Source organism: Emydura macquarii, unplaced genomic scaffold (assembly GCF_026122565.2).
Source record: "Emydura macquarii macquarii isolate MOO-44397 ecotype Brisbane River unplaced genomic scaffold, CSIRO-AGI_Emac_v2 contig_2477, whole genome shotgun sequence".
Taxonomy (NCBI): domain Eukaryota; kingdom Metazoa; phylum Chordata; order Testudines; family Chelidae; genus Emydura; species Emydura macquarii.
This window is the reverse complement of record NW_027132614.1, coordinates 24,152-40,717: the sequence shown is the minus strand read 5'-3', so window position 1 is coordinate 40,717 and position 16,566 is coordinate 24,152. Positions and strand designations below refer to the sequence as shown.

Sequence of the window (16,566 nt, the reverse complement as noted above, 5' to 3'; positions counted from 1 at the left end):
CAGATGGATAGAGGTGTTTCAGCTCCTAATGACAAAGATACCCTTAGAGGGAGTTGAAATCAACGGGCGTTAGCTACTGACCCTACTCAGGCACCCGGGTGCAATTTTAGGTGCCCGCCAGCCTTTGGAAATCCGACCTCAAGTCCCGCACGGTGCTCGTGACAAAGGATGGAATTCAACCAACGTCTGCCAAGTCTAAGACGAGCTCTTCAAACACTGGAGAATCCTTGATTCCCCTTTCACCTTCCCTCTGCCAAGCGCATAAGGCTTTCCTTTTCTTTCCGGCACTGACCTCGCTGTGGTACCGAGTGGGTGAGTGAGATGATGTGGGGAAAAGGGAGCTGATATTTGCTGCTGTGCTGGATGCTAGGGGAGGAGACACTGGCAATAAGCTGGGTTGGCAGAATTCACGGGTGGAGGGGGGTTGGCTGCACTTTTGGGGACTAATTCTGATTTTTGTTGCTTTTTCCTTCAATTTTTAACTATTTCAATTTTTACATTTGCAGGAAATTTGGTGGGGAGCAGAGTTGGGGTGTGGGTTAGGGTAGTGCTGACAGCAGGGCTGTGGGGGAATCCCAGCCATGACCGAAGAGATACAGGTGGCTCCCTGCACAACTGAGGGGTCTTTAAGACCTGGCTTGACAAAGCCCTGGCTGGGATGATTTAGTCAGGGTAGGTCCTACTTTGAGCAGAGGGTTGGATTAGATGACTTCCTGAGGTCCCTTCCAACCCTCATCTTCTAGTAGTGTTTCCTAGAAGTCCGGTTTCTTTACAATTCACTTGCAGCAGACTTCCCCCTGCACTCTTCTCCACTGCAATTCCCAGCTCTGTTTGCTTGGTTTGGTTTGCTTGGAATATCTCCCAGAGACTGAGAGAGATGGTGTTTCCCCTCCCCAGCCTCCATTCTGCAGTCAGCTATGGTTCCCATACCCAGCAAAGGGAGACCATGAAAACAATGTTGACATGTTATGGAGTGAATGTTGTTTGTTTATATCACAGAGTGAATTTCTTTCCCGTAGATACATCCCATGGCGGCCCCAGAACAGAGAAATCAAACGTCCATCACATAATTCGTCCTCCTGGGATTCAGGACCCAGCCTGAACCGCAAACCCTTCTCTTCCTGCTATTTCTAGTGATCTACATCACAACCATGGCTGGGAATGTCCTCATCACGGTGCTAGTTGTCACTGATCAGCATCTTCACACCCCCATGTACTTCTTCCTGGGGAACTTGTCCTGCTTGGAGACCTGCTACATCTCCACCATCCTGCCCAGGATGCTGGCCAGTCTCCTGACTGGGGAAAGAACCATCTCAGTTAATGGGTGCACCACACAGTTTTATTTCTTTGGTTCTCTGCTGGCTACAGAATGCCTGCTCCTATCGGTGATGTCTTACGATCGGTATTTAGCCATAGTCAAACCACTTCACTATGCAGCTTGTGTGAGTGGCAGGTCTTGCCTCCAGCTCTCAGCTGGCTCTTGGGTAGGTGGCTTCCTAGGTAGTAGCGTATCAACAGTGTCGATATGACAGTTAACTCCCTGTGGCCCCAATGCTATTGACCATTGCTATTGCAATTTTATCCCCTTTTTAAAACTCTCCTGCAATGATCCTCAGCTGATGGGAATGTTGTCTCTCACACTCAGCTTCCCGTTTTTACTGGTCCCATTCCTACTGGCCGTGATGTCCTACATCTCCATCATCACCACCATCCTGAGAATCTCTTCCACCACTGGGCGGCAAAAGGCCTTTTCCACCTGCTCCTCCCACCTCATCGTGGTGTCCATTTATTATGGAACTCTGTTAATAGCCTACTTGTTCCCCACAGCCCACACGCTGAGGGACTTCAAGAAAGTTCTCTCTGTCATCTACACGGTCCTGACTCCCCTGGTCAATCCCCTCATCTACACCCTGAGAAACAAAGAGGTCAAGGAGGCAGTGTGGAAAGCTTGCAGGAAATGAATGTGTGGACAATGTGAGCCAATCAATTGCCTTAGGTATAGTAGCTGTGCCAGAGGCTGGTTTTGGGTCAGAACCGAAGTCTGCTGTAGACCAAGATTGTATTTACATTAGCTTCACTGGGCTGTGTCATGCTGTTACAGTCACAGCCAGGGGAGAAAGAGGAGGCGGACAGATTTCTTGGAACCTGTGACCCATCCTTGTTAGGGCCAGTCTTGTTAGGGACTGGGCTGATGGGAGATTTGAACTAGTGGCTGCTCAGAGTTCAGACGATGAGGGGAAAGTGTGCTGAGTGAGATAGTGCAGGGAAAACAGACACAGCTGGGAAGCTGAGCATCCGTTTCTTGTAGGGTGAGAGATTTAGATACACACGCACACATAAATCTATGATGCCTACGTTATACAAATATATGGTGGCAACGTCAGCCTGGAACTCCAGCGGTAGGAAATGGAATAATTTTTGTTCCTTGTAGTGTATTTCATCCCCAGGCTTCTTTCTAAAGGGACAGGCATCAAAAGAAAACCATCTATGGGCAACAGGGCCCACCACCGGCCCATTACTGGCTCATTCTCAGCAGTGATGTAGGGCCAGTTTCTCAAGATATTTTGGTGCCCAGTGGGATTTTTCAAAAGCATCTGGGCACGTGCCTGCAAGAGGAGCCTGTAGGCGAGTCAGGAAGGGGAACATCTCCCGTCCCCAGGTCACTGCATTGCTCTGGGGCCTCGGCTGCCTGGTGTGAGGCTGCAGAGGTAATGGCTAGAGGCAGAAACACAGGGGCTGTGGCCCTTTTTGCTGCAAACACTTAGTCACCTACAGGGTCACAGGCAGCTGATCAGGGTTTTGTGAATCCCAGGAGGGCCGGATTCTGGGGTTCAGGTGCCTAAAGCAGAAGCTTTGTGACTCCAGCACTGAGCCCACATCCTCATCCATGTGTTACAGCTGGGAAAACTAAGGCAGAACGAGGTGCAGTTTCCTGCCCTTAATGGCTCAGCAGGTGAGTGGCAGAGAATAGCCTAGAAACCAACCGCCCAGAGACTTAGTCCGGTGCAGTGTCTGCTCCACCATGTCCACTTGTAATTGATAATGGCACCTAAGGGTGTTAGGTGCCCAACTCCCATTCACTGGCTGTGGGATTTAGGTGCCTAACATCACCTCTTACGGGGAAACCCAGACTGTACATTTATAGCCAAACCAGTATCCTGAGAATTCCCCCCACTCCTAGAGGATGTTTTCCACCAGCTCCTTCTCAGGTTTCATCATTTTGTAAGAGACTTGCATATGTCTGTGTGTGTGTTACCAAAAGCCGAGCACAATAAAAGAACTAAACTAAGACTTCTTTCTGTCGTCTTTGTTGTCAGAGCTGCCATTATCTGCTCAGTTCATGTCTCGTGTGAGGAATACATGTCATGGCTTGACTGCACGGAAATGTTGCACCCTTTAACTGTACCGGCCTATGTCTACCTGTGACAGGGCCACACGCCCTTCGGCTGGAGAGCCTTGGGACACGCCAGCCCTGATTAGAGAAAGAGCCGGAGCTGAGGAGAATCAGGCACTTTCCAGTCAAGGGCAGATGTAGCCAGGGTGAGTGGGAAATGCAGGAGGCTAAAATGAAACTTGGGGGAGTGAGAGAGGCTCCTCCAGTGAAAACCTTGAGACGCGGGATTCCTTCCTTACATGGGGAACAAAGGAGGGAAACTGAGGTGAGGGGCTGCCCTGAGTTCTCCGAGTGGAAGCAGCTGTACTGAGGTAAAGGTGCTTCTGGCAGGCTAGTTCGTTCCCACGGGAGAAGCGGAACAAGCGAGATATTGGTCATCTGTATCCACCCTAAAGGATGCAGGGAGGCCTGGCAGAGACATCAGCAGGTAACCTCAGCTAGTCCATGCCCTGCACTCAAGGCAGGACTAAGTGATAACTAGACCGTCCCTCACAGGGGTTTGTCTAACCTGTTCTTAACCACCGCCAATCGTGGCGATTCCCCAGCCTCCCTAGGCAATTTATTCCAGTGCTTCACTGCCCTGACACTGAAGAAGTTTTCCCTAATATCAAACCCAAACTTCCCTTGCTGCAGCTTAGACCCATTGCTACTTCTCCTGTCCTCAGAAGCGAAGGAGAAGAGCTTTTCACCCTCTTTCCTGTAGCAACCTTTTATGTGCTTGAAACCTCTCACCATGTCCCCACTCAGTCTTCTTTTCTCCAGACTAAATAATCCCTCATTGTTCAATCTCCCCGCATAGCTCATGTTTTCTAGACCTTTCATCGTATGTGCTCCTCTCCTCTGGATTTTCCCCAGCCCATCCACTTTTTCCTCAAATGCAGCATGCGGAACTGGACACATGACCCCAGCTGAGGCCTTTCAGCATGGTTTGGAGTGAAAGAATTGCTTTCCATGCCTTGCTCACAACACTCCTGCTAATTCACTCCACAATGATGTTTTGGGGTTTGGTTTTTCCCAACCATGTCCTGTTTGTTTCTGCACGGTGCCAGCTGCGAAGGACATGGGGCGAAGGGGCACTCAGGGCGACACAGAGTCAGTAATGGGGAAGGGGTGGCTACACAGTACATGGACATTGGGGTAGCAAAGCTTAATGTGGCCCATGTTTCATGTATCCTTCCTCGCGATCGCTAGATGGCAGCTGATCACAGGGAGTGGCAAATACACCCAAATAATAATTAAACCAGTGATTTCAGTTACAAAAGTTCCTTAAGCGATTAAGAGTCAATAATCCTGGAGTTAAAAAGATAAACTGCAGTGTGGTAAGATTGAGGTCTGTCCCTTTATTACAGCCAGTGCTCAGATTAGACAGTTATCCTTCAAAGCATTGAGCAATGCGATTACATCCATCTGCAATATTTTCACCGGAGATCAAATAACAAACAAAACCAAAAAAGTCTTTTTCCAAATTACACTTATGTGAGCCCCAAATTTTCAACATTTGGGCCTCATGAACGACAAAGCTGTGGTGACACAAAATTCTTCACACTGGTGATAAACTGGAATGAGACCTTATCACATGCTTAGGGAGCCAGTCATGCTAGGAGAGGACTGGGAAAAAGAATCTTCTAGATAGTTTTGCATTCAGAAATATGTGGCTATTTCCATTCTTCCCAAAAGGCTGGCTCTTTCCTGGGAGGTGGCAAGAAATGTTGACTTTCTAATCTCAGGTCTCTAACCTCCCTGCTTCCATGGTCTGTGCCTTTCCTAGCAGCCCGCCCTGCCTCGTTTGAGAAATGACTGAGCAGGGGGCACTGAGCTAAGGGTAACATTGTTTAAAAAAAAAAAAAAAACTATTAAAGTTCAAAAGTGACAGAGAAGACTAAATCCCTTTCAGTGAGACTCAGGCTGTTAAGCGTCAGTGACAAGGTCACTTTAGAAAATGGGACTTAGGCTCCTAACTCACTTGTTCTTTTAAAAATGTTACCTGGAGTGATGAGTGAGCTTATTGAAGGGGGACTGGGTACACGGGTGCTTGCCATGGAGGCAGGATATTTTTGTTTGAAGAAAATGTAACATTTTCAAACTCTGATTTTTCAAAACCTTCTATGAAAATTGGATGGGAATTCAGTGTCTAAATCACTTAGGTATCTCTGAAAATCTCAGCTGTGATATCTAACATTTGTGCATTATTTATTACCAGACACAGTGATGTGCATCCAATACAGAGAGAGATTTGTTTCAGGACTAGAAGCTTCATCCCTCTCCAGTCCTTTCCCTTTCAGACTAGAAGTTTGACTCTGGTTTATTGTTACAAAACTGTCGAGTAAATCCCAGCTTTCCCTTGCCTGTTACGTTCCCCACAGCAGACGTGTCTCAGGAGACTGCACCTTACCACAGAAGGATATAAAACGAACCAGAAAAGACATTCCCCATTTGACTGAGGGTATGAGGGATGGGTCATGTTACCAGACAGGGCAGCTTTTCTAAGCTGTCGTTCTATTTACTGGAGACATGGACGTACATGAATCCGGTGGGGAGAGAGGATGGACGGAGTAGCCTGGATCCCGGACCCTGAACGGCTGAGTGAGGAGGTGACAACAGAGACTCCAGCTGCTGGCAGTCCCACCTTAGAGGTACATCAGCCTTTTCCTCTCTGCTCCTGCAGCTTGAGGATTGTTTGCAATGTCAGTGTGTCAGGTAACTTATCCCATGGCAATCCAAGGGCGATGGGGCAATGATCTCTCAAACTCCCAGCTCAAAGTCAAATGACTGAATTCGGAGAAAGACAACAGCTGCCAGGTCACTGCTATCCTAGCTCCCTATCTGGCTCCATCACCATGGTATCTGGGCACCTTTCTGTCTTGCATGGATCTATCCTACCAGCACCCCGGTGTGGGGCTGTTCTCTCTGCTTTACAGATGGGGGATTGGCACACAGAGGGACAGACAGACGGAGGTATTTCAGCTCCTAAAAACGCTGACACACCTGCTGGGATTTGAAATTGATGGGCGTTAGTCTCTGACCCTACTCAGGCATCCTTTCACCTTTGTAATTACCTGCCAGCCCATGAAAATCTGGCCTGAAAGTCACACAAGGGGCTTTCAGAGGGTCAGGGAGGTGATGTGGATAAAGCAGAGCTGCTGTTTGCTGCGTTGCTCAGTGTGAAGGGAGCAGACATTGGCTCTGAGTGGGATTTGCCAAATTGGGGCTGCAATTTGACAACTAATCTTGATTTTGGGGGGTTTCAATTATTAACTATTTAATTTTTACTCCCTGCATGGCAGCGAGGCCCATGAGACCATCCCTGTTATGATATTTTTGTTGGTGGTTTCGGTGTTTCAGCCGATATCAACATTTATTGACGTCTGTTGATTGAAATCGAATCCTGCCGAGCAGAGCTGTAAGTTTCAAAGAAGGGTCCAGGCGTTAGCTGTGCAAATGCCATTGAAACCAGAGGGTCCCATGAATGACGTCACTGGAAATTTTATCTTAGGCTACAGAGAGTGAAAGCTCAGACTGCATAGAATTATTCACAGAATGTAAAATTAATTCCGCATGACCCTGTGCGGGATCACGTCCTTGACAAAGCCCTGGCTGGGAGGGTTTAGTTGGGTTGATCCTGCTGTCAGCAGGGGGTTGGACTAGTTGACCTCCCTTCCAAACCTCATCTTCCATGCTTCTCTGTTTATTTAGCAGCTAATAAGGATTAGTAATGGCAGACAAGACACCCACAGCAGAGAATTGATATGTTTTTTCTAACCAAAGATAAGGAAGAAAGTGTAGGGCTGATAAAAATTTGACAGACATTTCTTATGGAAAAATGTTTTGTGGATCAAGATTAAAATGTTCCATGGGAACATAAGAATGTCTACAAAATTTTATTTAGGAAAAGAGTTATTGTATATGGTTTCATGAAACTAAATTATTAGAAATGTAACTATAAAATTCAGTGCAATATAAAATAAAAATAGCCTAGAAATAAAATTAAAATATATAAATACATTTTTAAAAGATCAAATTGGGAATGAAACCCAACATTTGAAATCATGGAACTGCGGATGAAATGGAAATTTTGGTAACACACCACTTTCATTACATGAAAATAGCACAGTTCGTTCAAATTTCAAACTGAATTTTTTCTTGAAAAACAGGATATGTTTCTAGCCAAAAGGGTGCTTTCTTCCTGGAGTTTTAGTTTTTGCTCATTTATAGTGAAGGCTGAGTCTCTATGTACAGCGTCACACACAGGACAAGGAAATATTGTCCTAGAGAAGGACAGGGATTTATTAGATAAAAATTTTCTGATGGCTTTAATAGAGTTAGGTGGCCCATGTCCACTGCAATTCACTTAGAGTTGGCTGCCCAGCCATTGCATATCTGAGCCTTAGTTGCTTGGTTTGTTTCTTTATTGAGGCTTGCTGTAAAATATAGAATCCTGACCCATTTCACCAGAGCAACTCTAACCTGCAAAGGACATGGTTCTGCTTTAATGGCTCCATGTCTAGCTGGCACCGGTCAGAAGCGGAGTTCCCCAGGGGTCAGTCCTGGGGCCAGTTTTGTTCAACATCTTTATTAATGATCTAGAGGATGGGGTAGATTGCACCCTCAGCAAGTTTGCGGACGACACTGAGCTGTGGGGAGTGGTAGATACCCTGCAAGGTAGGGATAGGATACAGAGTGACCTAAACAAACTGGAGGATTGGGCCAAAAGAAATCTAATGAGGTTCAACAAGGACAAGTGCAGAGTCCTCCACTTAGGAAGGAAGAATCCCATGCACATCTATAGACTGGGGACCAACGAGCTGGGCAGCAGCTCTGCAGAAAAGGACCTGGAGGTAACAGTGGATAAAAAGCTGGATATGAGTCAGCAGTGTGCCCTGGTTGTCAAGAAGGCTAATGGCATATTGGGCTGCATTAGGAGTGGCATTGCCAGCAGGTCACTGGAAGTGATTATTCCCCTCTATTCGGCATTGGTGAGGCCGCATTTAGAATATTGTGTCCAGTTTTGGGCCCCCCACTACAAAAAGGATGTGGACAAGTTGGAGAGAGTGCAGCGGAGGGCAACCAAAATGATTAGGGGGCTGGAGCACAGGACTTATGAGGAGAGGCTGAGGGAACTGGGCTTGTTTAGTCTGCAAAAGAGAAGAGTGAGGGGGGATTTGATAGCGGCCTTTAACTACCTGAAAGGGGGTTCCAGGGAGGATGGGGCTAGGCTGCTCTCGGTGGTGGCAGATGACAGAACAAGGAGCAACTGTCTCAAGTTGCAGTGGGGGAGGTCTAGGTTGGACATTAGGAAAAAGTTTTTTATTAGGAGGGTGGTGAAGCACTGGAATGGGTTACCTAGGGAGGTGGTGGAATCTCCATCCTTAGAGGTTTTTAAGCTGAGGCGTGACAAAGCCCTGGTTGGGATGATATAGCTGAGGTTAGTCCTGCTTTGAGCAGGGGGTTGGACTAGATGACCTCCTGAGGTCCCTTCCAACTCTAATATTCTATGATTCTATGATTCTAATGCACCAGGAAGTGAAAGGTTGATTTGAACCAATCTCTGTGTTTCTCTACTCTTGTATCCGAGCCCCATCATGCAGGCTTTGAATGCATTGGTGCTCACTGTCAAGTTATAACTTATGTTTGAAGAGAAACCGACTTTTGTGGAACCTGTAGCCTGCCCAGGTAGGAAATCTGTCCCAGAGACCAAGAGATGGCATTTCCCCTCCCCTGGTCTCCATAATTCACACGTCTACTGTTCTGGTAGCCAGCAGAGAGAGACAATGAAAACAAAGCTAACATATTATAGAGTGAATGTAGTTTTTTATGTCACAGAGTGAATTTCTTTCCCATAGACACATCCCATGGGGAATCCAGAACAGGCAAATGAAACGTCCATCACAGAATTCATCCTCCTGGGATTCGGGACCCTTCCTGAACTGCAAATCCTTCTCTTCCTGCTGTTTCTAGTGATCTACATCGCAACCATGGCTGGGAACATCCTCATCATGGTGCTAGTTGTGACTGATCAGCATCTTCACACACCCATGTACTTCTTCCTGGGGAACTTGTCCTGCTTAGAGACCTGCTACACCACCACCATCCTGCCCAGGCTGCTGGCCAGTCTCCTGACTGGGGACAGAACCATTTCTGTTACTGGTTGCTTTACACAATATTCTTTTTTTGGTTCTATGCTGGCTACAGAATGCCTGCTCCTATCGGTGATGTCTTACGATCGGTATTTAGCCATAGTCAAACCACTTCACTATGCAGCCCGTATGAGTGGCAGATCTTGCCTCCAGCTTGCAGGTGGCTCTTGGGCAGGTGGCTTCCTAGGTAACAGCATCACAATGTTGTTGATATCACAGTTAACTTTCTGTGGCCCCAATGCTATTGACCATTTCTTTTGCGATCTTAACCCCCTTGTAAAACTCTCCTGCAATGATCCTCAGCTGATGGGAATGTTGTCTCTCACACTCAGCTTCCCGTTTTTACTGGTCCCATTCCTACTGACCGTGATGTCCTACATCTACATCATCACCACCATCCTGAGAATGTCTTCCACCACTGGGCAGCAAAAGGCCTTTTCCACCTGCTCCTCCCACCTCATCGTGGTGTCCATTTATTATGGAACTCTGCTAATAACCTACATGTTCCCCACAGCCCACACGCTGAGGGACTTCAAGAAAGTTCTCTCTGTCACCTACACGGTCCTGACTCCCCTGGTCAATCCCCTCATCTACACCCTGAGAAACAAAGAGGTCAAGGAAGCCCTGATGAAAGCTTGCAGGAAATTCATGTTAGGACAATGGTAGCCGACCAGGTGCCTTAAGTTAAAATAAAATAGATATGCCAGAGGCTGGTTTTGAACCTGAACTGAAGCGTCACTGGGCTGTGTCATGCTCTTAGAGTCACAGCTGGGGAGGAAGTGGAGACAGACACACCTCTTGGAACCTGAGACAAGTTCTTGTTAGGGCCTTTATCAGATGCCACGGCTGGGGGTTACTGGGCTGGTGGGAGATTTGAACTAGTGGCTGCTCAGAGTTCAGCCAGTGATGGGGCATTGTGCTCAGTGAAATGGTGCAGGCAAAAGCGACTCACCTGGGCATCTGTTCCCTGTAAGGTGAGACTTAGATACACACTCACACATAAATCTATGGTGCCTACATTATACAAATATATGGTGGCAAATTCAGACTGAGACTCCGGCTTTAGGAAATTGTGCAATTAGCATTTGATTTTTGTAGTGTATTTCATACCCGGGCTTTTTTCCAAAGGGACAGGAATCTAAAGGAAACCGTCTAACCTGTGTTACAGGGCCCAGCAGAGGTCTATTACTGGTCCTTTCTCAACAGTGACGTAGTGCCAGTTTCTCAAGATACTTGGGTACCTAGTGGGATTTTTCTGGGCACTTCACTTGCCGGATTGGACCCTGCAGGCGATCAAGGCAGGGAATGTCTCCCTGACCAGGTCCCTGCATCGCTCTGGGACCTCAGAGCCCAGCTGCCCAGTGTGAGGCCACGGCTAGAGGCAGAAACACAGGGGCTATGGCCTTTTTGCTGCAAAAACTTAGGCGCCTACTGGGTTGCAGGCAGCTGAGCAGGGGTTTTGTGAATTCTGGGGGGGCCGGATTCTGGGGTTCAGATGCCTAAAGTGAAAGCTTTGTGAATCAAGGATGAGAATGTGGGCCTAGGGCTGGTGTTACAGCTTGGGAAACTAAGGCACAACAAGATGATGTTACCTGCAGGTGAGTGGCCGGGATAGGCATAGAAACCAACCATCCAGAGTCCTAGTCCAGTGCCCTGTCTGCTCCACCATGTCCACTTGTAATTGACAATGGCACCTAAGGGTTTTAGGTGCCCATCTCCCAATCACTGGCTGTAGGATTTAGGTGCCTAACATCAGCTCTTATGGGAAAACCCAGCCTGTACATTTACAGCCAAATCAGTATCCTGAGAATTCCCCCACACCCAGGGGATGTTTTCCACCAGCTCCTTCTCAGGTTTTACCATTATCTAGGAGACGCCAATAACTCTGTGTCTGTTACCAAAAGCCTAGATCAATAAAAACTAAACGAAGCTAAAAACATCTCTTCTGTCGTCTTTGTTGTCAGATCTCCCGTTGTCTGTCCCCTTCGTGTCTGGTGTGAGAAATCAATATGTAAAGGTTTGTCTACATGTAGAAGTTGCACCACTTTAGCTATCCTGGCTATTTGCAATAAAGAGCTGGAAGAAGCTAGAGTCAGAGGCAAGTTCAGAAAGCTGAAGTGAAATTTCAGGGTGTGAGTGAGGGAAAACCCTTCGACTGGGTGAATTGCTCCAGCCCGGAAGAGCTGGGGGTAGCTTGCTATGGCAGGAAGGATTCTGAGCAGAGGGCAGTTTGGGGTGTTTGCAGCTGCAGGTAAGACTTCTGGGTTTAGTTCTGAACTTGAAGTTAATGTATGAAACCAATGGGAGGGCTGTTGTGAATTGCACTGGAGAAAGCCTGTGTGGAGTTTATTGGGGACCAAAGAAGGGAAACTGAGGTGAGGGGCTGGATTTTAGACTACTCCACAGTGATCGGATGCAATTATAGTGCTGTAAAGGTGCATATATTGATATAGTTCATTCACATACGGGAATGGTAATAAGCCAGACCAACGCTAGAGACCTCCACATTGGGAAACTGTGGCCGCACTAGAGGTTGTACTGACATAACAAAGTCACATCACTAACCAGAATAGAGATACTGGTGCAAAATCTGGGTGGAGACCTCGCCCAACAAGTGAGCCCCTGTGGAAATACATCGGTACGTTCCTGGCTTTGAAATGAACTCCGATACTCCAAGGAAAGGGGCTTTTGCATTAACATGGAGTGCTGGTAATCTGCCAAGTCAAAAAGGGCTGACTGATGGAAAGAGATACTGGTGTGAATAACCCACAGCTGGGCACTTGGGTGTGTCTACACTGCCGCCAGGGGTATGGTGGATAACGGAGGGTGAAGTCTGGTAAAGGCGTGATTAGGGTGTAGAATGGGCACTATGGGGAAGACAATGTTAATGTGGCCAGTAATTTATGTGTCTCTTCTAACAATCTTTAGATGGCAGCTGACCACAGGAATGACAAATGGATGGTAATAAATATTAAACCATGGTTTCAGTTACAAAAAATTAAGTGATTAATGATCGATAAACTGGGAATTAAAAATGAAAGCCACAGCGTGACGATTCAGGTCCATCCCAGGGTTATAGCCCATTTTCAGTTTAGATCTGTCTCCTTCAAAGAGTTAAGCAATGGGATTTCATCCCTATCTGCAATATGTTTGCCAGAGATCAATTAAAAAAACAAACAAAAAACCCCCCTGTCTATAAAAATCAAATTATAGGAGACTGAAATATTCAATATTGGGCATTATGAAAACAAAGCTTTGGCGACAGAAAATTATCCCCACGAGTGATAAAGGACCAAGACCTCATTACATGGCTAGGTAGCAAATTATGCTACCAAACGACTGTGACTAACTGTCTTCTAGTTTGCTTTGCATTCAGAACTAAGTGGACATTTGTATTCTTCCGTAAAAGATGGAACAAACCTTTCCTTCAGGGGAAGAAGGGACAGTAGGTCACAAACTTTGTGCTGAAAAAGCACAGGTTTTGAATCAAGTTAGAGCCTACTGCAATATATAGAAATGAAATGATCATATTCACTGTGCACAGACAGTCACACTAAGCAGTTCAGGGTTCTATCTAACCAACCCTGTAGAGGAGAGTAATCAAGAAGTTCTGATGATTATCATACAGTCCAACAGACCAACGCGGGGGCCTATAGTTGTGGTACAAGATTATCTCATTCCTATAATTGACGGGCACTGAAGATCCCTGAAACTTTTCCGGGGTATGTGAAGAAACCATTTGCCCTTTGTAACCTCAGCTTGCTAGCAATTCAGTGGGAGCTGGGTGCTGCTTGTATACATTACCCCGCTTTGAAAATCCCCGCCAAAATGTGTAAAGCACCTTCTTGCACCTGCATTTTATCAGCGCAACGAAATTAATTTGCTCTTTTCAGGAACGTCTGACCAGGAGGCCTTGATCTAAGGGTCACATTTTGAAAAGTATGAGCAAATTTCAAAAGTGATTTAGGTGCCAAAGACCCATTGACTTTCAGTGAGACAAGGTGCTACGCCTTAGGAACTGAAGATTGTACTCTTAAGGGTGGCATCCTCTTCCCTGCAGTACTGAGAGAGCTGGTGAGATGAGGTGGGTAACACAGAGCGGATATCCAGAGGGGTAGCCATATTAATCTGTATACAGCAAAAACAACGAGAGTTCTGTGGCACTTTAAAGACTAACACATTTCATTTCAGCAGGCATAAGCTTTCGTGGGCTTCAGCCCACTTCCTCAGATGCAGTTGGTAGAAATAATACAGCAAATATTGGCAACATATATAGGAAACAACATATGTCCAAAGGCATAGACAACAATGGGGTAGGTGGATGAAAGCCGGGTACTTGAGGCCTAATGACAACCATTGAGTAGGAGGTGAGAATGGGTGATCAGAGCAAATTACTTCTTGTAATGAGAGAGCCATTCCAAATCCCTGTTTAAACCCAGTTTGAATGTGTCAAGTTTGCAGATAATTTCTAACTCAGCAGTTTCTCTTTGAAGTCAGTTTTTGAAGTTTTTTTGTAGAAGTACAGCAACTTTCAGGTCTGATATTTGCTGCTGCTGCACTTACTTCTAGGGGTTCGCACATTGACGATCAGTGTCAAAGAAGACTAAAGGCATTAGATGTCCAAATCCCACTGAAATCAAAGGATCCAGTCCTTTAAGTCACTGGGAATTTTACCTTTGATCACCACAAACTAAGGCTCACACAAGACAATTATTCCCAAGTGTAAAGTTAACTTTGCATAACTCTACACAGGGTCAAATACTTACTTAGCAGTTAAGAAGGATAAGTGATGCCTGGAAAACAGACATAATGGACTGAGAGATAGGACAGCCATAAACAAAGAGAGAGAATTAATATTTTTTATCCAAAGAAAAGGGAGAAAATATAGAGCTGATCAATAATTTTCTAATAGAATGTTTTTTCCATTGGAAAATGCCTAATTGTTAAGATCAAAATGTTCCATTGGAAATTTTTGCAAAATGTTCTTTAGGAAAAAAATAATTACTGTATATGTTATAAAATAATACAAAATGAAATATACAAATAAACTAGTAATAAAATAAAATAAAAAGATGACATAAAAGTAATAAGAAATTAAATAAAATAATCTCAGAATAAAATTTAAAACACTTCTATTTTTGAAAAGTCAGAAGTGGACTGAAAACAAAAACTGGAACTTAAGGAATTTCCTATGAAATGAAAATTCTGTTCCTGACTAGCTCTAAGAATGAGAAAATCAACACATTTCTGACCAATTTCATACCAAATTTATTCATGCAAAAGAGGGTAAGTTTCCAGCTAAAATCAAATGTGCGGCTTTTTTGTTTGGTTTTTAAGTGATGACAGGAGAATCGTGTGACCAATAATACTATTTCTACCCGGGGGTGAACCACAGAGATTTTCAAACTGTTCCTGTTGGCATAAGACGATCCCCTGGCTGGTTTCTGGATGTAGTGTGTCCTGTTGTGCAATAAGGTAATACTGTCCAAGGACAGAAATGTGTACGTAGGGCTAGACACACGTCTCTGTGCGTGTGCCATGACAGTCATGGGAGGAAACTGGACAACAATGATTTTAGGCCTCAGTTTTGCCCTTCTCACAGAGAACCTACCCGGTGCTGGACCCAACACATAGCGCTGAGCGCTCCAGGCCCCATGCAGAAAAGCATTTCTACGTTAAATGCCAGGGTGTTCCTACCGAGGTCACCGTGGTGAAAGGTGCGTGAGTGGTTTGCTGGAATGGCCTTTGGGATAGGTCCATTTGTTATGCCTGTTATTGCCAGGATATTGAATTCAGTGGACTAACGCAAGGAGTTTGTGTGTCTAACACTGATGGAAGGGAAGACAGACTGGAGCCTGCAGGGCCGCTGATGGTGAGTTATGCTGAACTGCACTTTAGTTATGCTGGTTATTTGTGATGGGTTTTCAGTTGTGGCAGGGGAACTTCAGGACAGATTATTAAAGGTATTTAGGTGCCTAGTGGGTTTTTCTAAAGCACCAAGGCTCCTAAAACTCACTGATTTCAAAGGATGCTCAGCACTTAACTGAGTTCCAAAATCCCGCCAAGGGCAGGAGTCCCAATGGGTCTGCAATAATCGACCTACGAACTGACCCTCATTGTGAGTTCAGTGGTGAGAAGGGAGTGGCAGTTCATAGAGTGTCACTGTAACCTACAACAACGAGCGGTGATGGGGAAAGGTGCAAAGAAGGGACAAAAGACTGAATCAGTCCAACAAAAAGGCCCCTAGTAGCTCCCTTGACTTCAGAGGGACTATTCGTGTGGGTAACCATTCACTAATGTGACCAAGGGGTTCATTAGCTGGCCCTCAGTGCGCACCCAGAACTGGTCACTAGCACCTGAGGGGGCAGGTTTTAACTGGTGGGATATGGACATAAACACAATCTGTGTCCCATTTCCTGAGCCGGGCAGCGCTTAACTGTTCTGATGGTAACTGCTAACAGCACAGGAGCCAAACTCACCCAGGGCGTAATCTCACTGCCCAGAGAGGAGTTACTCCCAGAACAGATCTGGCCCCCTGATGTTTACACAGAACTGGCTGGATTCCCCTCGATACCCTTCGGAGTTAACATCTGTTTTGTCTCTAGCCTTTGCCCCAAAGACATTTCCACCACTTGCTTCTCTGGGGCCCAGTGGGGATGAGCGTTGGGGAAATTCGTCTCGTGAGAATGAAGTCATCCCCCAACTCTGCTGCATGTGATGGGACCAGAGCCTCCGCTTGTGAAAGCTCCATTGACTTGCATGAGGTGATGCCAATTTACTCCAGCTGCCAAACCAGAAAGTTTTGTTCCTCCTGTTTGGTGAATCCCGCAAGGTCTCATTGAGTTGCTATAATTTAACATCAAGTTAGTTTCAGCCTTAACCACGACTGAGAAGTCAGCAAGCACCTCCCGTCTCTAGGGCGTTTAGTGCAATGGGCCTAATTCATCCTGAATGTAACTTGGTGGACTCCAGTGTCGTTACACCAGTTGAGCCCACTGAACATTAACAATCCCCTCTGTGACCTGTGTGGAGTTGAAA

The 16,566-nt window shown here is 46.0% G+C and overlaps 2 protein-coding genes across 2 annotated transcripts; both read left to right on the top strand.

Annotated features, from left to right (window-relative positions):
• The first annotated feature begins 1,151 nt into the window (after nt 1-1,151).
• LOC137163182 (olfactory receptor 10J1-like) lies at nt 1,152-1,961 on the top strand. Its single transcript, XM_067563311.1, has 2 exons — nt 1,152-1,402; nt 1,646-1,961. Exons 1-2 carry the CDS (start codon nt 1,152-1,154, stop codon nt 1,959-1,961), a joined length of 567 nt encoding a protein of 188 aa, XP_067419412.1.
• A 7,282-nt stretch (nt 1,962-9,243) lies between these two features.
• Nucleotides 9,244-10,194, top strand: LOC137163181 (olfactory receptor 10A7-like). The gene has a single exon (XM_067563310.1). It carries the CDS (start codon nt 9,244-9,246, stop codon nt 10,192-10,194), a length of 951 nt encoding a protein of 316 aa, XP_067419411.1.
• Nucleotides 10,195-16,566: the final 6,372 nt, after the last annotated feature.

Coding starts and splice junctions, on each gene's coding strand:
- LOC137163182 (XM_067563311.1), top strand. CDS start 1,152: ATGGCTGGGAATGTCCTCATCACGGTGCTAGTTGTCACTGATCAGCAT. Junction 1,403..1,645: donor TCGGTGATGTCTTACGATCG/GTATTTAGCCAT, acceptor TCTCACACTCAG/CTTCCCGTTTTTACTGGTCC.
- LOC137163181 (XM_067563310.1), top strand. CDS start 9,244: ATGGGGAATCCAGAACAGGCAAATGAAACGTCCATCACAGAATTCATC.